The sequence below is a fragment of the Aspergillus karnatakaensis genome (genome assembly GCF_047715665.1).
Source record: "Aspergillus karnatakaensis strain CBS 102800 unplaced genomic scaffold BJY04scaffold_23, whole genome shotgun sequence".
Lineage (NCBI taxonomy): Eukaryota > Fungi > Ascomycota > Eurotiomycetes > Eurotiales > Aspergillaceae > Aspergillus > Aspergillus karnatakaensis.
The window spans coordinates 446,815-470,513 of NW_027395735.1; the positions used below are offsets into that span (position 1 = coordinate 446,815).

At 51.3% G+C, this 23,699-nt stretch overlaps 9 protein-coding genes across 9 annotated transcripts; 4 read left to right on the forward strand and 5 right to left on the reverse strand.

Annotated features, from left to right (window-relative positions):
• Positions 1-90: 90 nt before the first annotated feature.
• On the forward strand, positions 91-590 carry BJY04DRAFT_188684 (uncharacterized protein). Its single transcript, XM_073711264.1, has 2 exons — positions 91-210; positions 294-590. The coding sequence occupies exons 1-2, from the start codon at positions 126-128 to the stop codon at positions 473-475; spliced, it is 267 nt and encodes an 88-aa protein (XP_073571535.1). The 5' UTR covers positions 91-125; the 3' UTR covers positions 476-590.
• Positions 591-1,886, reverse strand: BJY04DRAFT_188685 (uncharacterized protein). The gene has a single exon (XM_073711265.1). The coding sequence runs from the start codon at positions 1,620-1,622 to the stop codon at positions 831-833; it is 792 nt and encodes a 263-aa protein (XP_073571536.1). The 5' UTR covers positions 1,623-1,886; the 3' UTR covers positions 591-830.
• Positions 1,887-2,145: 259 nt separating this feature from the next.
• BJY04DRAFT_57085 (putative SNF2 family helicase/ATPase) lies at positions 2,146-6,435 on the forward strand. Its single transcript, XM_073720656.1, has 5 exons — positions 2,146-2,478; positions 2,566-2,592; positions 2,656-2,799; positions 2,857-5,814; positions 5,875-6,435. Exons 1-5 carry the CDS (start codon positions 2,368-2,370, stop codon positions 5,974-5,976), a joined length of 3,342 nt encoding a protein of 1,113 aa, XP_073571537.1. The 5' UTR covers positions 2,146-2,367; the 3' UTR covers positions 5,977-6,435.
• A 775-nt stretch (positions 6,436-7,210) lies between these two features.
• Positions 7,211-9,447, reverse strand: BJY04DRAFT_57093 (hexadecenal dehydrogenase). Its single transcript, XM_073720657.1, has 5 exons — positions 9,039-9,447; positions 8,755-8,985; positions 7,903-8,702; positions 7,492-7,851; positions 7,211-7,266 (listed from the first exon to the last, which is right to left on the reverse strand). The coding sequence occupies exons 1-5, from the start codon at positions 9,182-9,184 to the stop codon at positions 7,217-7,219; spliced, it is 1,587 nt and encodes a 528-aa protein (XP_073571538.1). The 5' UTR covers positions 9,185-9,447; the 3' UTR covers positions 7,211-7,216.
• Positions 9,448-9,711: 264 nt separating this feature from the next.
• Positions 9,712-12,156, forward strand: BJY04DRAFT_207474 (uncharacterized protein; the record flags this gene model as incomplete). Its single annotated transcript, XM_073713861.1, has 6 exons — positions 9,712-10,116; positions 10,255-10,589; positions 11,196-11,295; positions 11,354-11,429; positions 11,487-11,908; positions 11,986-12,156. 6 exons carry the CDS (start codon positions 9,712-9,714, stop codon positions 12,154-12,156), a joined length of 1,509 nt encoding a protein of 502 aa, XP_073571539.1.
• BJY04DRAFT_57117 (3-ketoacyl-coA thiolase peroxisomal A precursor) lies at positions 12,130-13,819 on the reverse strand. The gene is made up of 3 exons (XM_073720658.1): positions 13,721-13,819; positions 13,202-13,646; positions 12,130-13,140 (listed from the first exon to the last, which is right to left on the reverse strand). The coding sequence occupies exons 1-3, from the start codon at positions 13,728-13,730 to the stop codon at positions 12,342-12,344; spliced, it is 1,254 nt and encodes a 417-aa protein (XP_073571540.1). The 5' UTR covers positions 13,731-13,819; the 3' UTR covers positions 12,130-12,341.
• A 615-nt stretch (positions 13,820-14,434) lies between these two features.
• Positions 14,435-15,525, forward strand: BJY04DRAFT_188702 (uncharacterized protein). The gene is made up of 4 exons (XM_073711266.1): positions 14,435-14,607; positions 14,675-15,002; positions 15,122-15,186; positions 15,255-15,525. The coding sequence occupies exons 1-4, from the start codon at positions 14,503-14,505 to the stop codon at positions 15,345-15,347; spliced, it is 591 nt and encodes a 196-aa protein (XP_073571541.1). The 5' UTR covers positions 14,435-14,502; the 3' UTR covers positions 15,348-15,525.
• BJY04DRAFT_188703 (uncharacterized protein) lies at positions 15,526-18,495 on the reverse strand. Its single transcript, XM_073711267.1, has 3 exons — positions 17,626-18,495; positions 16,979-17,571; positions 15,526-16,929 (listed from the first exon to the last, which is right to left on the reverse strand). Exons 1-3 carry the CDS (start codon positions 18,400-18,402, stop codon positions 16,023-16,025), a joined length of 2,277 nt encoding a protein of 758 aa, XP_073571542.1. The 5' UTR covers positions 18,403-18,495; the 3' UTR covers positions 15,526-16,022.
• A 1,512-nt stretch (positions 18,496-20,007) lies between these two features.
• Positions 20,008-23,684, reverse strand: BJY04DRAFT_218170 (PE repeat family protein; the record flags this gene model as incomplete). The annotated part of the gene is made up of 2 exons (XM_073716258.1): positions 20,008-22,418; positions 22,469-23,684. Coding segments are annotated over 2 exons (3,627 nt in total), but the record flags the coding sequence as incomplete, so codon positions are not given.
• Between the last annotated feature and the right edge of the window lie 15 nt (positions 23,685-23,699).

The following is a 23,699-nucleotide window of genomic DNA, read 5'->3' on the forward strand; positions in this document are numbered from 1 at the left end:
TGAACTCATCGTCAATTCTGCCACAAGACGCCGCCTTTCCCTTTTCTTGCGCGCGCATGGACCGCGATTAACTCCGGTGTACATCGTTCGACACGGATCTCGTTTCTTGTTCCTGCCCCCTAATCATGGCTTTCACTAAGGATGTGGAGGTCGACAATCGCCGCTTATCTCCAGCCGAGTTTGAGGACTGCCTTTCCTGCAGAGCCACTGGTGAGTTAACGGGTGTTACAAGACCAATTACCAGCTCGGGCTACGCTGCAGTGCTCTACAGATAGCTAATGTTTGGCTTATAGGCTCTGCTGCGTTTATAGGGCTTGGGGTTTACAGCTACCGAACCGGCATGGTCAACCTCCGAAAACAAGAAAAGCTTATAATGCAGGGCCCCACCAAATATAAAATGGGATCTCGTCAACTCGGGATCATGACGATCTCTGCAAGTTTGGTCGGCATGGGCATATGGCGTTGGTTCAACTAAGATACCCATTACACGGTGCTGGATGGAAGAAATGACTTGTGTGTGTCTGTCTAACAGGCAGGATGTATTTATATAAGTATATGCACTGCGAGTTGATCAAGCATCGATCATGAGAACAGCTTCCTCGGGTATCACCATATCGTGTAAACTCTATGAATGTTATGCGTATAAACCAAGCAGAAAGATAGAAAAAGATGAAGGGAGCCGAAGTTCCAATAAGGTAAAGTATGAAGAAAAACCGTGAAATAACCATGTGCTGTACTCCGACTATATGCTCCGGAACAATCGAAATGATAACCGCTGCGTGACTATGGCATGTCGAAGTTCGTCCCAATAAGGGGTTGAAGCCAGACTTCTAGGCAAAGCGACCGCGTTTGCCTCCTCCAAATACATCTCGGTTATTTCCCATGCCAGAGAGGTCGAAGAAGTCGGGGAACTGTATCTTTCGTTTTGAACCTATCCCAACTGGCGAATCGCGTGTTGAATTTCGAGGGCTAGGGCGAGACAAATTACCGTGGCGGGCTTGCTGGCGAGAATTTCGTGATAGAACAGAGACAGGTGTCTCACTTTGAGGCGATGGCGATGGCGACGAGCTATCCGAGTTCTGCATGTCCAAGTCTTGCTCCTGAACTTGCGGGAAAGCGGGGCCGGCAGAGAAGGTAAAGATAGAGGGTCGATCGAGGGTAGCTGGTTCAGAGGGTTGAGCGGCGGGTGTTAACGGAGGTTGTTGGGGGGTAACTTGTTGTTCTTGATGGGATGACGTTGACTTCGATACTGGTCGAGGGGCTTCTGTATCAGATGGTTCCTTGCGTGGCACTGCTGGTGTAGCACTCCGAGTCCTCCTTTCGGTTTCATCGTCGTCGCTCGCGTGCGCTAAGCCATCGCTTCGCTCTGTAGCCCACTGTCGGACCCTCCAACCCTCTCCATCAGTAAGCCCGAGGTTCTCCCTATCGAGAAAGTGCAGTAAATCTTCGATCGCTTCTTGATAACCCGCTTGTCTTGCCTGTGACTCGGCGAATACGGCATTCTTGTATAGGTTGGTGACCGAGAGGGCAGCAGTTTTGAATTGTTGCAGGAGCTGCTCCGGGGGTTGCAGGCGGGGCGTCGAACTCGGTAAGGAGGTATTGAGGGACCTCATCGAGTCCATGTCTGTTCGGGCTGCAGCTAAGGCAGCTACGTTGTTGTTCAGGTTTCTTGTTGATGCTTGAGGCCGGAATTTTCCTCCTAGTTCCTCGGTACCAAACTCCGGTCAGAAGAGGGGCGAGGTGAGCCGAGCGCAGGAGCAAAAGAGTAGGGATCAGGGGCTCGAGGTAGAGGAGGAGTATTAACGGATGTTGTCAAAGAATGATAGCAGCCCGAAAACGCAGAAAACAAACTTGTGCTACAAGGCAAAAGTAAACGGAGAACAAAAAGAGCAGCGTTGTCTGGGTATGACTTGGACCTTGGGAACATCGGTTTCTTTCTGCTGCCCTTTGTCATGGTAACGTGACCCACCGCGGGGAAACTTGTCTTCCGCGCGGAATGACTCAGATCTGAGCTAAGCAATGACGGCGCGCCTCCCTTCCAATCAGGGCGCGTCGTGCGCTCCCTTCAGACGAAATTCCATATTATTTGCCGTCCCGGCGCGACTCTCGTCCTCCGTTCTTTCATCCAAGCCCTCCCGCTGTCTCGTCCTCATTCACGCCTTGTTTTACATGCGACTGTAGTCCGCACTTTGTGCTTGCTTTGTCTGGCTTACAACGGCAGGGCCTCAATTCCTCGTTTAAATCTGGCAATTACAAGTGTCCTGGATATACCGTCGAGCTACATACTTCGTTCGGCGATAGCTATATAACACATCGAGCCTCGATACCAGAATTCCGGCCTTTTGCGCACGTCGCGCCCCAACAATTATGGCGCCTGCAGCTGTTCCTTCCTCCGACCCACCTTCACAGGCAGACACACCCATGACAGATGCAAACGACGAGCTGGTGCCCGTTGACCCTGTTGACGCGAAGATGACGGTATGTTGCAAGCAGACATTTCCTCTCCCATAGACTCATATGCATATGCTTCTTTGGTGTTGATGACCCATTGCTAAGCTGCTCAAGGGCTACCAGGACACACCAGACTACACGGTATTACCTGCGCCTGTTAATCACACCTCTTTTTTCTACCGTCGCTAACGCGATCTTACCTAGGACTCCGATACGAATCCTAACACAACTGCCAGCAGTGTCGCGGGAGACACGGTCCCGCTGGACGGCCGCAGACGGAGATCAGAGGCATTTCAGATGAGAAAGAACATGTTCGGCAAAAAGCACGGCTCATTGAATGAGAATAAGGTACGGCAAGCTTGTGTTCGGGGTGTTTTCATTTTTCTTACATATGATCTACTATAGGAAGACGATTCGATTCGAAGATTCCGCTATCTCCTTGGACTCACAGATCTATTCCGTCATTTCATCGAAACGAACCCCAATCCCCGCATCAAAGAGATCATGGCTGAGATAGACCGTCAAAATGCAGATGAAGAGGCAAAGTCTAAGCGCAAAGGTTCATCGCGATCAGGAGGTGCAGGCGGCGAACGTAGGCGACGCACAGAGCAAGAAGAAGATGCTGAACTTTTAAAGGACGAGAGGAGCGGCGGTCAGACGAACACAATCTTCCGGGAATCACCACACTATATTCAGGGTGAAATGCGTGACTACCAAGTTGCTGGCCTGAACTGGTTGGTATCTCTACACGAGAACGGAATTTCGGGTATCTTGGCAGATGAGATGGGTCTGGGCAAAACGCTTCAAACGATCTCCTTCCTCGGGTACCTCCGACACATCTGTGATATAACGGGCCCTCATCTTGTCGCTGTTCCCAAATCCACTCTGGACAACTGGAAGCGAGAATTCCACAAATGGACACCCGAAGTGAATGTACTTGTTCTACAGGGTGATAAAGAGGAGCGTCACAAGTTGATTAACGAGAGGCTTTTGGACGAAGATTTCGATGTCTGCATTACGAGTTACGAAATGGTTCTGCGCGAAAAGTCCCATCTCAAGAAGTTCGCTTGGGAGTATATCATTATTGATGAAGCTCATCGGATCAAGAATGAGGAGTCATCGCTTGCGCAGATTATTCGGGTCTTCAACTCGCGTAATCGGCTTCTTATCACCGGAACTCCCCTTCAAAACAACCTTCACGAATTATGGGCGCTTCTAAACTTTTTGTTACCAGATGTTTTCGGTGATTCGGAAGCTTTCGACCAATGGTTTAATAACCAAGATGCAGATCAAGATACGGTTGTACAGCAACTCCATCGTGTTCTACGACCCTTCCTTCTCCGTCGTGTGAAGAGCGACGTCGAAAAGAGTCTACAACCAAAGAAGGAGATTAACCTCTATGTTCCTATGTCGAAGATGCAGGTGAAATGGTATCAGAAGATTCTCGAGAAGGATATCGATGCTGTTAACGGAGCCGCCGGAAAACGAGAATCTAAAACCCGCCTACTGAACATTGTTATGCAACTGCGCAAATGCTGCAATCACCCATACCTCTTCGAAGGAGCGGAACCTGGCCCTCCTTATACGACCGACGAACATCTCGTGGACAATGCCGGCAAGATGGTCATTCTTGATAAGCTTCTTACTCGTATGCAGGCCCAGGGAAGCAGAGTCCTGATTTTCTCTCAAATGAGCCGTGTACTCGACATTCTTGAGGATTACTGTGTATTCCGAGAGTACAAGTATTGCCGTATCGACGGAACCACCGCTCATGAAGACCGAATCGCCGCGATTGACGACTACAACAAACCCGGATCGGATAAGTTCATTTTCCTTCTCACCACAAGAGCAGGAGGTCTGGGTATAAATCTGACGACTGCGGATATTGTCGTTCTCTACGACAGCGACTGGAACCCTCAGGCTGATTTGCAGGCAATGGACCGTGCCCATCGCATCGGTCAAACGAAACAGGTCTATGTATACAGATTCATTACGGAAAAGGCCATTGAAGAGCGAGTCTTGGAACGTGCTGCTCAGAAGCTGCGCTTGGACCAGCTTGTTATTCAACAAGGCCGTGCTCAGCAGCAAGCTAAGAGTGCCGCTTCGAAGGATGAACTGCTCGGCATGATTCAACACGGTGCTGCAGAGATCTTCGGCAATCAGGGTGGGGATGGATCTTTAGCGGAGGGCAGTGGCATCTCAGATGACGATATTGACGCGATCCTGCGCAAGGGTGAAGAAAGGACGGCCGAGTTGAACAAGAAGTACGAGAAGTTGGGCATCGACGACCTTCAGAAGTTCAGCTCAGAAAGCGCCTACGAGTGGAACGGAAAAGATTTTGCCGACAAGAAAAAGGACATTGGGATCAACTGGATCAACCCCGCTAAGCGTGAGAGGAAGGAGCAGTTCTATTCCATTGACAAGTACTACCGCCAGGCGTTGGCTACGGGTGGTCGCACAGCCGACACCAAGCCCAAGGTCCCACGAGCGCCGAAACAGACCACCATTCATGACTGGCAGTTTTTCCCACCTGGTCTTCAGGAGCTTCAAGAAAAGGAGACGGCCTATTTCCATAAAGAAATTGGCTATAAGGCTCCCCTCCCAGAAGGCCCTGATGAGGAGCTCAGCGAGCGCGAAGCCGAACGTGATTTGGAGCAACAGGAGATCGACAACGCCGTCCCACTGACGGAAGAAGAACAGGCAGAGAAAGCGAGGATTTCAGATGAGGGCTTCTCAAACTGGAATCGTCGTGACTTCCAGCAGTTTATCAACGGATCAGCTAAATTCGGACGCACAGACTACGTTGGGATCGCCACCGAGGTTGATAGTAAGGAACCAGAGGAGGTTGAAGAGTACGCCGAAGTCTTTTGGAAACGATACACCGAGATCCAAGATTACCCCAAGTACCTCCGCGTCATCGACCAGGGAGAAGAGAAGCTCCGCAAGATGGGTCATCAGCGCAAAATGCTCCGGAAGAAGATGGAGATGTATCGCGTGCCCCTCCAGCAGCTGAAGATTAATTACACCGTCTCAACAACAAACAAGAAGGTCTACACAGAGGAAGAAGATCGGTTCCTTCTAGTCATGCTTGACAGGTACGGTGTCGACGGCGAAGGCCTCTACGAGAAGATCCGCGATGAGATTCGCGAATCTCCCCTCTTCCGCTTCGACTGGTTTTTCCTCAGCCGCACCCCTGTTGAAATCGGTCGCCGCTGCACGACATTGCTTAACACAGTGGCTAAGGAATTTGAGACAGATGGCAAATCCAACGGAGATGGAAAGGGTCGCGGTCGTGATCGCGAGGACGACGAGCTTGAAAATGAAGAAGAAGCCCCTGCAAAGAAGAAGACGAAGGGCGCAGTGGTACGTCTCCTTAACTTCCCTATATCTACGCATGGGCATTAAACTGATAAAACGAAATAGAACAAGCAGGTCAAAGCCGTTAAGGGCGGCAAGCGAGAATCCACCTCCAACTCGCGAGCCTCATCAGCCGCCCCTACGAAGTCGAGGAGCCGAAAGAAGTGATGTCTTCTCTACCTCAACGTAAACCAAAATATCTGTACTATTGTATATGAGTTCGGCAAAGTCACGTCAAGCCATATTCCCTTTTTATTTGTTGTAGACGAGCGTTGGATGGAGGGTTTTGATCGGTGGTCTACTTTTCTTCTGAAAGCTTATTTACTCAAGGACGTTTACTACTCACTAGTGACTGGTGCTGTGCCTGCTCTGCCGTTTTATGTTATTCATTGGTGTCGGCGTTGGCTTAGATGCCACTGGTTAGCTTATTTGACTTGTTTTATTTTTTACCTATTGTCTCGCCGCTAAAAATAGTTTTCAATGCTGTATGGTGATAGATCGGCTCAATTGGGAGTAGCACTATGCTACTTCAAATGTGTGAGTCTTGAGATGAGCTATGTGTGAGATGAGCTATATTTATGTGAGATGATATATATGCTCATGTGAGCAATTAGACAAAGGTACTGCAGGTGAACTAAGCTCAGTTGAGCGAGACCATGGCTTATCTGACGTAGATTTCTAGCTTAGATGAGCTGTGTAGGATGAGCTGTGTGTGAGATGAGCTATATAATGCTCATGTGAGCAATTGCACAAAGGTACTGTACTGCAGGTGAGCAAGGCCATGGCTCATCTGACCTAGATTTGTAGCTCAATGAGCTGTTTCCCTGCTTCTTGGCGATTTCAGCTCAGCTCATATTAGTGAGAAAACAACTATAGCCGACCTGGGACCACAATAAGCTGGAAGAAAAAGGTAGCTATCTGGGTATCTATTGGTTTGTTGCCTGCTAATGTAATCTTGCTCTAAGCTCATACCTACTGCTACCTAGTGTAAGCCACAGGGCACGAATGACAGCAACGCCGAGAAAAGTATGTGGGTTTCTAGTTGGCTGTCAGGATCAAATTAGCTTGACTAGGAGTAGAGAGATGTCTGCTCACCTTGAGGTCCGGTTCGGCTGGACGTGATTAGAATCCGTGGTTTCTATGGAGATGCCGGACATGAATCCTACGGAATACATAGGTACCGAGCTCTTCTTAAAGGAAGGTACGACCAGCCCGTCAAAAATATACATTCGAAGCGATCAATTTACATCCAAACACTTCGGATCACAGGCAGAAACCATAACATAACCCAAGACCGTCCCAGCATTCCTTCAAATAGCATACACAAGATAGATTGCATCATTGATATTGCAGCGTACATAGATTCATGTCCTCCAACATATCGAATTAATTTATAGCATCTTTGCAATCAAAGCTTTGAGGTCCGTCGTTCGAGGATCTGCAGGAAGATATAGGCCACTGAGATGAATGAAAGTGAGCAAGAGTCTCTTGTTGAGAAAAAGTGTGGGAAGAGGGCAAGAGAGAGGAGGAAGGAGAGAAAGAGTAGAAAAGTAGGATTAGTATTAGGTTCGGATATCGTGAATAGAGATGAAGGTAGAGGTAGACATCATTACAACCATATACGAGGTAATAAAATGAAGAGATAATGAGAGAAGAAAAGAAAGCATCGTGTCCATCACTTACCAGCAGCAACAACGGCAGCCCGACTAACACCGGCTTTCGCAGATCCTCCGCCCAGCGTGAGGATCGCACGAAGCCAGCCTAGACGGACCTTGCGGCCGGATCGGTCAAAGTCAGGCGTCTGAAGACTGGCCGACTTGAACTTCTGCAGCTTCCCAGCGTATGGTGGGTAACGGATTGCTAGTAGAGATTCGAGCCAGCCCGGGCTGGTTGTGATTGTGCGGCGGTGCACAAATACGTCGAAACTCGAACGTCCACGGTATGCGCCGTAGCCACTTTCGCCGACGCCGCCGAATGGTAGGGTGGGAATGTGCAGAGCGGCGTCGTTGACGGAGACACCACCGGACCGGGTCTGTGAGAGGACTGCAAGGAGTCAGTTTTGCGGTACCACTCTAGGGCTGCTGTTGGACCTACTTCTCTCAGTGTCCACTTTTGAACCGAATGGGTAAAGGCCAAGGGGTGTGCTTTGAATGCTGTTGGCGATCTCAATGGCCTCGTCGAGGTTGTCAACAGGGAGAATAGGAATGAGAGGGCCAAAGCTCTCCTGCACAAGCATAGAGTCGTCTGGAGAGTCAACCTGAACAAGCGTGGGCTCAATGAATAGATCCTTCTCATCCATGGTACCGCCGAGGAGGATCTTGCCCTTGGAGTTGTCGATCATACCCTTCAGACGGCGGAAGGCACCTTCATTGACAATTCGTGAGTAATCCGGGGAGGCTTTGGCTCCGCGGGGGTAAAACTCCTTGTATGCCTTCTTGAACTCGTCAATAACGGCAGGCAGAATACTCCTGTCAACGAGGAGGTAGTTCTGTGATGTGCAGACTTGACCCGCGTTCATGAGTTTACCCCACAGTAGTCGTCGCGCAACGAGTCTAGGGTTGGCAGTCTTGGAGATGATAGCGGGGTTGATGCCACCCAGTTCCAGCACAACAGGAGTCAAATGGGGAGCGGCTGCCTTTGCAATGATCCGTCCGACAGTGGCACCGCCAGTGAAGAAGATCTTGTCCCATCGTTCTGCGAGCAGAGCCTGCGTCTCGGGAACGGCTCCTTGAATGACAGTATAGCAGGAAGGATCAAGGGCGGCTTCAACAATTCGTTGTATGACGACGGCGCTCTTGGGCGCATTCTCGCTGGGCTTGATCACGACCGTATTTCCCGCGGCGATGGCACCAAGGACAGGACCAAGAGTCAGCTGGAAGGGAAAGTTGAAAGCACTACATGAAGTCAGCCACGAACACGCCACCGTAGGACAGTAGTATATCGCACCCAATCACCAATACGGTTCCGAGAGGATCCTTGCGAATCTTGGGGTTCATGAACTTGAAGCTCAGGTCGATGTCACTAGCCTTCTCGTCCTTCACCCATTTGTGGAGATTCTTGGAGATAAAAACGATGTCATTCTCTAGCCAAATACTCTCACCAACTTCAGTCTCAAAGCGCGGCTTCCCAAGGTCGATCCGGAGGGCTTCGACAATTTGCTGCTCGTGGTCCTTGATGCTGTCGCAGCAATGGTTAGTCGAGAATGCGACTGAGGGTAGGGAGGTACTCACGCCCAGTAGAGCTTTCGCAGTTGCTGGAGTCTAAATTCTACATCTCGAGTCTTGTGCTCGAGGAAGGTTTTCTTCACGCGAGCAACACGTTCCTGGATCTCCTCGATGGGGGTGTACTGGAGGTCGGCAATATCGGTGGCGCCCATGGTGAAGAACTCGATTAAAATGGGGTGCTCAGCGAGAGAAAGACGATGACGAGGGTTGAAGAAAGAAAGGTCATTGAAAGCGACAAGAGAGCATTATTATCATTGGCGAAGCACATGTACCGAAGCTCGACTTCCCCTCGTTGAAAGCTGGGGTTCAGCCGCGGCAAAGGACTCGAGCTGGAGACTCGCAAGCACTGCTCGTTTCGGTTCTGCATTAGCCTATTCATTCAGCTCTGACATAAGCTGTGCATGAACATAAGCCGACCAGAACATCACGACCCATCAGAACAGTCTCGACTCTCCAGCTGATTCATGACTACTGCTGAGGAATAATAGGTAATAATTTCACGGCCGCCGCGTGGTAAGCGGGTAGGGACTGGCGGATAACCGCCATCCGCTTCCAGGCTGAGCTGTCGGTAGTTATTAACTTATTATAACTACCCCGTATTCACTAATTTAGTGCAAGGCGAACTTTTTCCCCGAATCCTGCCATACTTACTCCAATATACCCTTGCATCTACTGCGCAATGCCTTCTCTATACACCCCCGACCAATTAGAAGCATACCTACATCGCATTGGATACGCATCCCCTACTCCCCAATCAACACGCCTGCAACACCTCCAACAGTCAATCAAAGATGATGCCCTGTCCGCTCTAGCAGAGCTTCAGCGCCGGCACATTAGCTCCATTCCGTGGGGCAATTCCGCGATTCACTACTCGCAACACCATAGTATTTCTACGCACCCGTCTGCGGTATATGAGAAGCTGGTTGTGCGTCGCTTGGATGGGTACTGCATGGAGAACACCAATTTGCTCTATGGCGTTCTCCGGTCTCTTGGTTTCCAGGTCTATCCTACAGCAGGAAGGGTCTCGAATGCAGCAGGAGACCCAAAGAATCCCCCTGCAGAAATCCGCTATGCTTCTCTGTATGTGTTTTTCTCTCCGTGATTGGAAAGACTAAACTAACCATCATAGTGCGCACATGGTGAATATAGTGACCATTGACGGTCAGAAGTATATGGTAAGCAGCTCATGATTCTTCATAGGGCTCGATTAACAGAATAATAGGTCGATGTGGGCTTCGGGAACAACGTCCCGACCAGCCCACTTCCACTGGAAGAAAACATAATCACACCCAACATTGCTCCAACCGAGATGTGTCTAGCCAAAGAGCCTCTCCCAGAAGCAGCCGATCAGACGCAGAAGTTCTGGGTTTACCAGATCAGGTTCAATCCAGAGAGCAAATGGGTACCGCTATACGCGTTCTTCGATTGTGAATTTCTACCGCAAGATTTCGCCACGTTTAACTACCAGACCAGCACAATGCCCAGCAGTTGGTTTACGCAGATGGTCGTTTGTGTCAAGCATTTCTTGAATGGTAAGGGAGATAAGATCGAGGGGCTGTATATTATGGGTGGCAAGGTGGTCAAGAAGCGGACTTTAGGGGAGACGGAGACGGTTGAGACCTTGGCGAATGAGGAGGATAGAGTGAAGGCCCTCAGCAAATGGTTTGGAATGGATCTCTTGGAGCATGAAGCTGAGGGGATAAGGGGTATGGGGTCGGAGTTGAAGTAGAACTAGAGCTACACACCCTAGTACATAGTAGGGGTCAGTATCAAGTATATAAATGCATATCATGCCGGGATGTTGAAGTCAAGAATTCTAGACCCTCTGTTATTATAAGTAGGCTCAAGATCATGTAGGCCTCGTTTGTAACGCATAAACCTGAATAAATCATAGAAAATCTGCTGCTTCGACACATTATACACCATTCTATGGGGGTTTGTAGATAATTTGGCGATCAGATGCCCTCCTACTTCCCCAACTCCGTCCGATCCTCGGCTATCCGAGGAGCTCAAGTATACTCCAACTTCTTGCTCTCCAACATCTACCGACATCCATAATCCACTGCCATTTCTACTCCATTATCTAATGGGCTCAACCCGTCTTGTATCTAAGCTTTTCTCTAATGCTCGTCCCTGCATTGCACGTCACCCCATTACTACCAGGCTGCCCCTCCGCTCCCACGCTATCTTCCCCGCATCCCGCAACATGTCGACCTCCATCCAAGAAAAGCTGGACGCTCTGCAGAGATTTTCTGCCTGCGATGTATGCTACTGCCTGTGCGTCCTGCTTTGCCATTCTAACCTAAGTATTGCTTTTATAGGTCTCGGACGCCCTCCTCCAACTCCAGAAACCCACCAACGGATCACCCCCAAGAGCAGGCCATCTAGCAGACTTTGGTGCTTATCCTTACTCCAACCCTCAAGCTTCGCAGACGGTTAACATACATGAAATAGTCCCATTCTCCCCCACCATTGGCCGCAACAACACCCAACTCAAAATCATCGCCCCAGCATCAACCATAAAATTCATCCCGAAGTCCTCACCCTCCCCTTCCTCCGACCCCTCAATCGACTCTAGAACGACCTTCCCAGAAGGCAAGCACTGGGTCGACAACGCCGAGCCAGCTACAATAGTCCTAATCGAGCAACCGCCCAACCAGCACTGCGCCGTCGTCGGCGGAATCATGGCGGCGAGAATGAAAGTCCTCGGAATCAAGGGCGCGGTCGTGAGCGGCCGGATAAGGGATCTCTCTGAGATCCAAGGGAGTGGGCTACCGGTTTGGGCGCGGGGGACAAGCACGGTTGGGACCGGGGCTGAGGCGAAGGCGGGGCTGAGGAATGTGCCTGTGGATGTTGGGGGGGTTGTTGTGAGTCCGGTACGTTAATCACATTTACCTTGTGCTCGGTACTTAATGATTAGCAACGGGGCTGATATGTTATGCTTCTGCAATAGGGAGATATCATCTTCTGCGACCCGTTAGAAGGCGTTGTTGCGATTCCGAGGGGTCTGCTGGATCAGGTTCTCGAGACTATGCCGAAGCTTATATCTATGGATGAGAAGGTTAAGGAGGCGGTTGAGCAGGGTGAGAGTGTGTTCGATGCGTTTAAGCGGTTCAGAGCTTGATTGAAGCCGGTCATATTCATTTTACTTGGGTGATGGCAGTCGTATAAAACACTCTTCAATGCTGTGACACGATAGCTCATGGCCTGTCTCTGGAAAGAACTTGATTCAAGCAAATATGGTAAAATACATACATCTAGCTCATATACAACCGCTGCAAGGAAGAAATCTATGATACCAGCTCATATCTACTCCCTGACCCAGACAGCAGCCATGCCCATGCCAGTGCCAACGCACATACTAGTCACGCCAATCTTCTTCTCAGTGCGTTTTAGCTCTGTAAACAGAGTGCTGATTTGTCGTGCACCTGTGCAACCAAGCGGATGTCCGAAGGCAATCGCACCACCCTTGGGGTTGATCTTTTCTTTGGGTAGTCCAAGCTCGTTAATACACCAGACGCACTGAGAAGCAAAGGCTTCGTTGATCTCATAGATGTCTACGTCGTCCTTGGTGATCCCGGCTTTCTCAAGAGCAACAGGGATAGCCTTCCAGGGACCGATACCCATGAGAAGGGGCTTGACACCGACAACGCTAGCAGAAACAAACTTGCCAAGAATCTTCTGGCCCAGACGCTCAGCGGTGGACCGCTTCATGAGGAGGACAGCAGCAGCGCCGTCGGAGATTTGCGAAGCATTACCAGCGTGGATAGATCCGTCCTTCGCGAACGCCGGACGAATCTTGCCGAGAGACTCGGGAGTGATACCATCACGGATACCATCGTCGGCCTTGACGGTAATGGTCTTCTCCTCGTTGGTCTTGGGGTCTGTCCACTTGACATCAAGGGGGAGGATCTCCTCATTGAAAAGGCCTGCCTTCTGTGCCTTCACGGCCTTCTGGTATGAGGCGGCGGCGAACGCATCTTGGTCGGCGCGGGAGATGTTGCGGTCCTTGGCCATCTGCTCAGAGAGCACGCCCATGGGGACCTTGCAGTTTGCAGACTCTTCGTGGTTCTCAAGGAGATCGGAGAATTCGGTCACGGCACCGGGGCTGTTGAAGTTGGTTAGCTTTTGTGCTCGCTCTCAGTTCTACAGAATAAACAGTAACATACCCGTACTGCGAACTCATACTCTCCACACCCGCACCGATACCGACATCAATCATCCCCGACCTGATCGCATTCGCAATATCGACAATCGCCTGCAGCCCACTCGAGCACTGCCTGTTCAAGCCCTTGACGGCTGTTGACTCCGGGAACCCAGCGACCAGCGCAGCAGCACGGAACTCCGTAGCACCACCACCAGGCGCAAGCACGGTACCAACAGAGATATCTTCGACGAGGTTCGGATCAATACCGCTGCGGTCAATAACGCCCTTGAACACGCCGGCGAGGATATCAGCGGCCGCGGTGTCCTTGAAACCACCCTTGCCGCCTTTTGTAAGGGCGCTGCGGAGAGCGCATGTTACGACGATGTCATCTGGATTCTTTTCTGTGATGACCGAGACTCCTTTCTTAGGCCCGATGTGGGAGGCCACTTGGATGAGACGCTGCTGGGCTTGAGGACGTTAGTCGAACTGTACGTGTAACAACTCTATCACAGAGGCGAATTGTTAGGTAGGTAGAGCTTACCACCAGACATGATGACGTCAACTGTATTCTAGATGGAGAGAAGAAGCAAAAGGTATCCGTATAGCAGCCGCCAGGGAAGAGAATGAGACAAAAATGAAAGCAAACCACAGGCCAAAAGCTCCTTTATAACGGACAAGTCGCAACGTAACCCAAGGCCCTGTGGGTGGCCCTGGGTCTTCCCCAGTGATTATGTATCCATCCTGTGAAATGCCGAGGCATATGGACTATTGTTCTTCCGAGACCCAGCGTCACGGGATATACTGGGTAGAGCGAGGATATTCATGTGAAGATGAAACCTGCGCCTATCGGGTGATTGATTCCTCTTTAATGCTGACAGTAATTTGGTCGCTGTCGAATGCTGGAGCTGCAGCTGGAGCTCGGTCTTCCGAGTTACATCACTTGAGCTGAATTTCATGCCGGGTGCGTTTTGATATTGTCTGTGCTGAGTGCTAGAGTACTGGGTCGTCTGCCTAGGGTTCACTCCATAAGCTATATGCGGCCTACTGTATACTTATAACTTAGAGAGCCCGCGTAATTTTAAAAAGAATCCTGAAGCCGAGTTCTGGCTTTGATGATTTGCGTCTAATGCCGTGCTGCTTCGGCATTTATTGTAATTATGCACCGCTCGCTTAGTCAGTTACACAAGCTATAGATTGTGTAGTGAATAACGCCTGGACGCTAACCGTATTTGTCGTCGCTCTTCTTCGGCTTCATCTCGAAGTTTCCGAAAAGCTTCAAAGAACGTCTGAAGTTCCTCTCATAAACCCACACACTCATTCACCATGCGCAGATTACCACAGCTTCTTTCCGCCGCCACGCCACCGCGCTCGATTCCATCATGCCTCCCACTCACAAGCAGATTCCAACCGATCCTCCGCACCGCATCTGTCCGTCTAGCCTCCGCAAATACACTTCTCTCCTCGAAATGACCAACTCCAAGTTAACATCACACAGAACCCTCTCCGGACGCCCGTCTCAAACACACAACCGATCACCCGCCCCTTCTCCAACTCTCCCCACCTCCAATCATCCCCCTTCCGCCTCTCCTCCACCCCCTCACAATCCCCATCCACAGCTCCCTCCGATCCGCCCTCAGACGCCCCAGAAGGCATCTACTACAGCCCCTACAAGCCCAAACGGGTCTGGCCCCCGGATCTGTCGAAACTCTCCCCAAAGCACCAATTCCGACTCGAGCGCAAGTACCGCCGGCGCGCGGCGCTCAAGTATGCGCGGCCGAAGTGGGTGAAGGCGACGAAGTTGGCACAGTGGGGCGGGATTATTTGTACGTCTTACCCCGTCTCTTGTTGTGTGGTCTTATCTGGATTTTTGGATAATGAATGGGGAGGGCATGGAAGCGGTCGAAGCTGGAATCGGTAACTAACGGTTGTCTTGTGGTGATAGTTGTGCTTCTCTATGCGTTGTTGTTTATGGAGTGGGATGAGCGAGGTGGGAAGGATATTGATGAGGTATGTCTTTATATGCTGCTGAGTGGGGATTGAAGGAAGAGATGACTTGATGGCTAACCATCTTACAGTTCCGCGAGAATGTCTTCGGCACGATCAAGGGCGCGTTCTCAGCTCCGCCGTCTCAGGCTTCGATGAGAAAATCTGAGGAATCGAGTCGATAAAGAGGAAATGAATCTAGGGGAATCAGAAAGGCTATAAGAGCTGTGGGATTGTGCTCGCGCCTTGCGGTGTTATAAGATACGTCGGGGTCATTCCTCTACGATAGAAAACATCTCGGTATTGTATGTATGTATATTACTACTCAATTCATCTAATGTACAAAATAGACCGAACAATGATAGGCAGGTTACTGTACTGTATTAACCTCAAACCCTATCCTATCTACTCGACTCGGCCCTAGTCTTAACAAACTAAACGAACACAAGGACAAGAGAGAAGGCAAAAACAATATCAATCCGACATGCAACTGCAATGTTCAGTACTCCCAGTGGCAATGTCAATCAAAATCATAAGTCTGTGTCTGTGTGTGCATGCGTGTGTCAGGAGGAACCCATAACATCAATCATAAAATCATGTCGCCATGTAAAGTGTGTGCAAGGGAGCGGAAGAAAGAGAGATATGCAACCCAAAACGCCAAAATGCCAACGCCGGTCTCGTAGATGAGAAGATACCCAAGAAGTCACATTCTGAGTGGCTGAAGAAAGAGTATAATGTTGATGCATGATGCATGTAGAAGGTGAGAAAGGAATAATGCGAACGCTCTTGGTGATAGATGGAGGAATGCATATGCTGATTGAGTGTCGTGTGACAACGCGCTCTCCATTTGCACTTAACAACTACAGCCAGTTCCCGATGGGGTCACTTTGCTGGTTGGTGGCGGGCAGGTCAAGAGCGAGGTTTAGCTTCGGCGGCTTTTCATCTAGTGCGCTTTTCATTGCGCTTTTGATGGGTGATTTCGGAGGTGACCTGTTCTCCTGTCTAGGAGGTCCTTCACGGACAGCTAGGTGCGGCCATCCGTCTTCCACGGCGGCAGAGACCCAGGTCCGAAGACAGTCATGGACGGATGAATAGAACTTCTCTTTACAGGTTCTCAAGGTGCCGCCCATCACTTTCTCGAATCCGGAGGCGCGAAGTTCGTTTCGAAGTTCATTTCGTTCCTCAGCTGTGGGCAAGCAAGCAATGAGGCCATTGACGAGGTCGATATGCGCTGCGAGGTAGTTTGTGGCATCCCACTCGACTCCGCCGACGTACGGCGCAGCAGGGACTGGAGGGCGGGGAGCGGGGAAGTGGCGCTCACGGTAGCTGTCCAGAGAGGACTTGTCGGATTCCACCACTGGAATCACGTTTAGATGGTGCAAGAAGATCCAGAAGACTTCTTTCGTCACGTTGGTCACTTCTTTGCACCATACACGGTAAGGGCGGGATTGGTAAATGTTTGCGATGAATGACAGAGGCTGGCTTTCCTCTGGGGGATCTTTGAGGTACGAGAGTATCCGCGCGGTACGAGCTGCTGCATCGTCGGCAGACACGGCCACTGACAGCTGGGTAAAGATCAGGTTCATGATGATGCCTCGAGTGGTGAACTCGCTAGGTCCTTTCTTTTCCTTGTCAAACAGCATGCTCAAAAGAGCTGGGAAGAGTTCGGCTTCGATGCTGGTGAGACGCTGCAGGGCAACCGAGGTTGTGCAAAGGGCCTTCAAGCAGAGCAATGTCTCGTGGAGCAAATTATCTTCATGCTCTTCCCTGTTGTGTGTTAGCAGATAATCATAATCCGAGTACTCGGGGGACATACCTCCACTCGACCTTCATAATTCGATAAACCAGCTGCACTATCTCATCCATACCTCCTTCGGCAATGAAACTATCAACCCAGCTGACGGTTTCATTTCGAAGGAGGATTCGAAGCTTGTGTATCTTACCAACTTCAATAATTTCGGGCTTTTGAATCTCCTTGAGATAGTGGACAAAGTCCGACGGGTCAGTGGCCGTATCACGATGAGCCGTAGCAGCGAGGGAGGTAGTCGATGTAGAAGGGGTCAACATCTTCGATAGCCCAGGAGTGCCGAAATCTGCAGACTTCGGGCGTCGATGAGAGCTGCCGCTCTCAGGCCGTGCTTTCTTGGTAGGTGACGATGAGTTACCCCGAAAGGTAAACCCGCGACTCCTAGATCGTGATCGAGACCCTTTGCTATCATAGCTGTCACGATCTTCTTTCTTCTCTTTCCCTCGTCCTCGACGGCCAGTACTATCCGTCGCGTACGTACCACCTCCAGCGCTGTGGGGTGTAGCACACTCGTTCTTATCCTTTTGGATAAAATCCGCCTTGATGTTGGTGTCTAGAGATCTCATCTTGTCTCTCATGTTGTGAGGTATATTTCTCGCGTCCTGTCAAAGTCAGCCACAATCATGCGCGTTCCTACCATCAGGGCGGAAACTAACCAGGAGCTTCTCGAACTCGCTCTCAAGATCTTTGGCATTGAGCCTCTTTTGCAGCTCAGCTTCGCGGTCCTTTGCATTGAACGCCGATATCACTTCTTGCACACGCGAGGCTTTCTTTGGGCTGGCTGGGGGTTTCACCTCTGGCTCAGGGTGCTCAGGGCTTGAGAGGCCCCGGGGACGTCCATCACCCAACCTAATGGATGAGGAGTCCGGTTGATCGACGAGGGACTGCTTGCTCATACCAAACGGTAGCATGTCCCTCATTTTGCTAGCTCCAGCAAAGTAATCCGACTTCGGACGGGGTTTCTGACTGGTTCGGTTCGTCAGAGACGGTTGGTGGTAGTCGTAGAAGTTCCGCTGCTGGGACGGTCCATAGCCTTTGGGCGTGTATAGCGACACTTCCTCTTGTAGGGTTCTCCGTCGGCTCTCGCTATGTGCTGGCGAGGGTTGCTCATGGAACGACGGCGTCGGAGTGCTGTATTGCGCCCAAATCGGGGAGGGTAGGTTGTCTGCAGGGTCGGAAGGACTTCGATTTTCCTTGTCCCTGATGTCTGTAGGTTCTTCCGTCTTCCGTCCGTGCTGAGACCGTTTCAGAATTGCTGTGAAGCTGTTGGTTGACTTTGCCTTCTTCGGTTTATTGGAGTCGTCAGACATTTTCTCTGGCTTGGTGTCCTTGCGTTCCATGTAGCTCTTGAGGGACTTGAGCGAGACAGCACTCTTTGTCTTTTTGTGCAAGCCACCCTTTGGGCGCTTCTCTGGGGATCCGGAGTAGAACATCCCACTGTCGGGTGCATCGTGATTGGGAACAATCTCGCCGAGTGGCTGTCCACTAATTGGTGAGTAGCTCTGGTCGACTGGAGAGATTGAGCTGGAGGAACTGGTTTTGTAGGGTTTCGGGCGAGCATCGTCGGCAGACTGATTACGTCGATGGCCTAGGAGTGCTCGGAGAACGGAAGATTTGGTAGGAGAACGAGGCGCATCTTCGTAGATGGCGGGCGCCTGCGCGGTAGGTGTCATGGTCTATCGTGCCTGACCTAGACAATGAAGTGTTAGTAGTGATATTCGACCCGGGGGTATAGTAGACGGGTAGTTGCAAGACTTACAAAGAACCAATTCAATAACACGGGAGGAGGCGGAAAAGACGAAGCAAAAAAGAAGCAAAGAAGATCAAAGTGACGCAGGAGAAACCAGAATCTCAAAAGAAATGCAGAGCAAGACGCGCAGCGGAGATGCAAAAGACATTGAACACTAAACGGAAAGCAAAAGCAAGAGGAATGCAGTAGAGGGCCGAGCGGGAGCAGCAGCAGGAGCAGTTACCGCAGGGAAGCGTGAGCGGGCAACAAGGGAATTTGAAGCCTTCCAGGTTGTCTGAGGAGAACAACAAGCGTGATCATCACCGGTTGCCTGAGCCAATATGCCGACGCCACTGCAAGACCGTCTGCGACGTGGGTGGACAGCAGCGAAGCGGAGGAAGTAAACACGATGCGGGCATGAAGGTTGCTGGGGGCAACCCTTCTAGCTGCCGGGGATGGCGGATCGCTGGCCATCAACGGTCCCAGCCTAAGTTTATCCCTCGAATGATCGTTCGATATTCCTCTGTCTGGACTCCAATAATGGGGTTAATCGTGACACAAAGGCGGGGGGTTGGTTTGGTCCATGATTCATCAAGCCATTGTTGTTGAAGAGGTTGGACGGTTGGAGCGCTTGAAGCGGGCAACCTCAAATTCCAGGCAAATGGAAAATACGCAGGTGGAAAACACCTGCAATAATCCGTGTCTTCCCAGATGAGAGGCAGCTGGATAGCTGAGCATAGAAACAGTGATAGGTAATACCTACCTCGACCAGTTGCTCTGTCGAGAGGTGATGCCAAAGTGAGGTCTTGTTTGGATTATCCTGAAGACATCACGGGACGCCAAGCAACGCATACTCCCCTCTTGTCTAGACTCCAGTTGATTTCGAAGCTGAACAACAACGCCAGATTGAGACAGGTACAGATCTTCTGCATTGGTGCCTTAAAAAGTATTCTAGACCTTGTTTGTTTGCGGGGAGCTTGTCCGGATCCCCATGCGTTCGTGAACCAATAATGCCAACCCGGAATAAGATATCCATTCTCATAATCATAAGTCTTTCTAAACATAGCAATCTGACTGGTATACAAATATGATATGTGAAAATTCATCATCAATGACATAATGCAAATGCAGGACACCAGCTATGCACATTTCCTTCGTCGTAAACATTGACTCGTATGCTCCATGCAAATGCTTTCCGCGATGCACCTCGACGGTCATCGCCTCGCCAATCCAATCCGAAACGCAGGGTACAAAATGTAGAAGTAGTGTGAAGTTAATAATGCATGGAATGAGTAAGTAGTGTTGTGATTCAGTGCGCAGCGATAACTGCCTTCAGCATGCCCTTGAGCTTAGCAGCTGCGCTGGGTGGTGGGGGGGTGGGTTCCCGTCTGCGACGGTGACGGCGTTGGCGGCGTTCAGGGTCGTCCCTGGATCTAGGAGTCTCATCTTGGTACTCGGGCTGCTCGAGCTGCTCCGGCAGCTCCTCTGCTTCAACGACCACCTCGGACTTTCTTCGAGATCTCCGTACTTCCCGAGCAGGCTCCTCGTCCCGACGCTCTTCTCGACGGCGGGAACCCCCAGATCGCTCCGTTAATCCTCTTTCGTGATGGTGATGATGATGGCTGTGCGCATCCCGATGAGACGAGCGCCGACGAGGTTGTTCAACAATGCCCGCAATGGCTTTTGCGCCATCGATTTTCGGAAGGGGGCCGTTGCTCGAAACCTCTTCCTCGGATGGCGTATATTTCAGAAAGTGACGAGGTCTGGGAACTGTAGACTGCGAGGGCCTGGAAGATGACTCCGCCTTGCTATCTCCTTCATGGCTGCCAGAGCTCCTATGCTTTGTTCTGCCATGTCTCGACTCCCTTTCTCTAGTGCTGTGGGTTCGCTCTATATGCTCCGGCCGTTTGGGTCGTTCATGGTCTCGGTCGAGACTCGAGCGTTCCAGCTCCGCGTTGATCCGGTCGATTCGTCTCTGTTCCTTCTTGGCCTTTTCCTCGTACTGTTTTCTAGACTCGTCCAAAGCTGTGAGCCATCGCTGACTCAATTTGTTCTTTTGAGGAGGAGCAGCAGGAGCAGGAACAGGCGCGTGTGCGTGAGCATGATGTGCATGATGACGACGACCCTCAGACGAGCTCTTTGAAGGCCGTCGCTCGTCCTGGTGCTCTACGTATGACTTTCTTCTCTTTCGTCTGGCACGATCTATAGCCAGAGCTTCGCCGGCAACCATAGCAAACCTGTCCCCTCCTGAATGCCCCCCGCCAATCTCAGCAGAAGTATCAGGCACCAATGTCCTAGGCGAGGGCTCGCCAAATTCGTAATGATCTTCAAACCCTCGACTAGACTCTCTGGGGATAAGCGGCTCCTCAACAGAGGGGTGTACAATTTCGGCCGCCGCAGGAGCAACAGCCGCTGCCGGGATATCCGAGACGTCTAGCGCTCTTGAGCTTTCTTCAATTTCAGCCTCAAGCGCTGCTGGCTCCGCAGGTATAGCCGGCTCATGAACAGTCTCTGTTTCAGGCTCAGGCAGATCTTGCACAGTCTCGGATGGCGCAGGCACTTCGGTAGGCGTATTATCAGGCTCAGCTGGAGCTGGGATCTCGCTTTCGGGTGTTTCCGACACCACAACGGCTGGCAGATCTTCCACTTTTGCTGCGTCAACCTGAGTCTCCGGTACCTTCTCTTCTCCAGCGAGAGGCACTTGTTCTGTTACAGTTTCAACTAGAGGCTCCTCCAGGGCTGGAATTTCCTCTTGTGCTGGCTCCGGGGTCTCTACCAAGACAGGTTCAGGAGTCTCATCAGGCTGAGGAGTAATACCACGCTCAGTATTCTCCGTCACTTCAGCTGGATCTTGAACCTCTTGCGGAACGTCCTGCCCGATCTCATCAGCGACTGGCACATCCTCCACCTTTGCTGCGTCAACCTGAGTCTCCGGTACCTTCTCTTCTTCGGCGAGACGCACTTGTTCTGTTACAGTTTCAACTAGAGGCTCCTCCAGGCCTGGAGTTTCCTCTTGGGCTGGAATTTCCTCTTGTGCTGGCTCCGGGGTCTCTACCAAGACAGGTTCAGGAGTCTCATCGGGTTGAGGAGTGATACCATGCTCAGTATTCTCCGTCGTTTCAGCTGGATCTTGAACCTCTTGCGGAACGTCCTGCCCGATCTCATCAGCGGCTGGCACATCCTCCACTTTGGCTTCTTGCACTGGAGCCGGAATAGGTGGCTGCTCAACCTCCTTCTCGTGATCGATAGCCGGACTTTCAACTATCGCCTCAGCCTCTGAAACTTCAATTTCTGCCGGCTGCGGTTCCGGTACGTTTTCAATCTGAGGCTCCGGTACACTCTCAACCACAGGCTCTAGCGCACTTTCAACCACAGGCGTACTTTCAACCTCTGGCTCTGGCGCACTCTCGACCTCTGGCTCTGGCGCACTCTCGACCTCTGGCTCTGGCGTGCTCTTGACTTCAGGCTCCGGTACACTCTCAATCAAAGGCTCTCCCACAGGCTCGGCTGGCGGCGTAGCTTCGGTCGGTTGAGGGGTCTCGACAGTGTCCTCCACAGGCGACTCAGGAATCTCTTCAAAGTCAATCAATGCCTCCGTATTCTTAGTTGCTTCTTCGGCCTCTAATTTAGCGTCCTCTTCAGCTTGTCGAGCTGCTGCCTCATTCTCGGCCTCGACTTGATCGGTTGCGGCCACGTGGTCACAATCAGGGAAATCGTCATCTGGATATTGTTAGTTGTTGTCTGTCTTCTGTGCGGATCTGGATACATACCGTTGGCAGGTTTCTCGGCAGGCTGGTCCTCTGGCTCTTGCACTGGGGCTACTTCTAATTTCTCCGGCTCGGGCTGAGTTTCGGGCTGGATGTCTGGCTCCTGTTCGGGCTGTGGCTCCGGCTGGGGCTCTAGCTGGGGCGCGACAGTCTCGGTTTCAGGCTCGCCGGAAGTTTCAACTTGAGCATTTTCGATTTCTTTGGGTGCAACTTCGGCAATTTCTTCCGGAATAGATTGGCTTTGAGGCTCGATGTCTGGCTCCTGTTCGGGCTGCGGCTCCGGCTGGGACTCTAGCTGGGGGGCGACAGTCTCGGTTTCAGGCTCACCAGAAGTTTCAACTTGGGCATTTTCGATTCCTTCGGGTGCAGCTTCGGCAATTTCTTCCGGAATAGATTGGCTTTGAGGCTCTTCGGGAGCCTCAACTGGGGCTTGTTCGATTGCTTCTGGAACAACCGCTGCAGGTTCCTCTGAGGGGCTATCGGATATTTCCGCGGCTAGAGCTGCTGCCTTCTTTTTGATCTTTTTGTTTTTCTTCTTGTTCTTGCCGGTTGGAGCAGGTTGAGGCTCAGGCTCGGGCTCGGGCTCAGTCGTGGCTGCGGGTTCCGCCTCGTCAATAGTAGCAGCAGGGGGGTTGTCATCTCCGGTTGTTTCAGGATTTTGTTCTTCGATTGGCGCGGGAGGGGTAGCTTCCGAAGGTTCACTCGCATCCTGAACTATATCTTCAGGCGGCTTGACATCTTCTGTTGAATCTGGCTTTGGGTCCTCGACTGGCTGCTGAACAGACTCTTCAACTGGCTCCTGGACAGGATCTTGAGTGGGCTCCTCGTTTGCAGGGGTCGGTTGTTCTTCATCCAAAGAAATAACTTGATTCTTCTTCTTTTTCTTCTTGTTCTTTTTCTTGGAAGAAGACGTTTGTGGCGCTTCCGCTGGTGTTTCGCTTTCACTAGGCGTAGCTGTGGGGGACTCGTCCTCTGGGCTGGGTACGGGTTCATCGGCCGGTTGACTCTCTACTGGCCCCGTGGTATCGGGCTCTGGCGCCTCTTCGGGAGCTGGCGGTTGTTCCAGTGCTGGCGTCTCTTCGGGAGCTGGTGGTTGTTCCGGAGCTGGCACCTCTTCGGGAGCTGGCGGTTGTTCCGGAGCTGGCGTCTCTTCCGGTGCTGGCGTCTCTTCCGGTGCTGGCGTCTCTTCCGGTGCTGGCGTCTCTTCCGGTGCTGGCGTCTCTTCCGGTGCTGG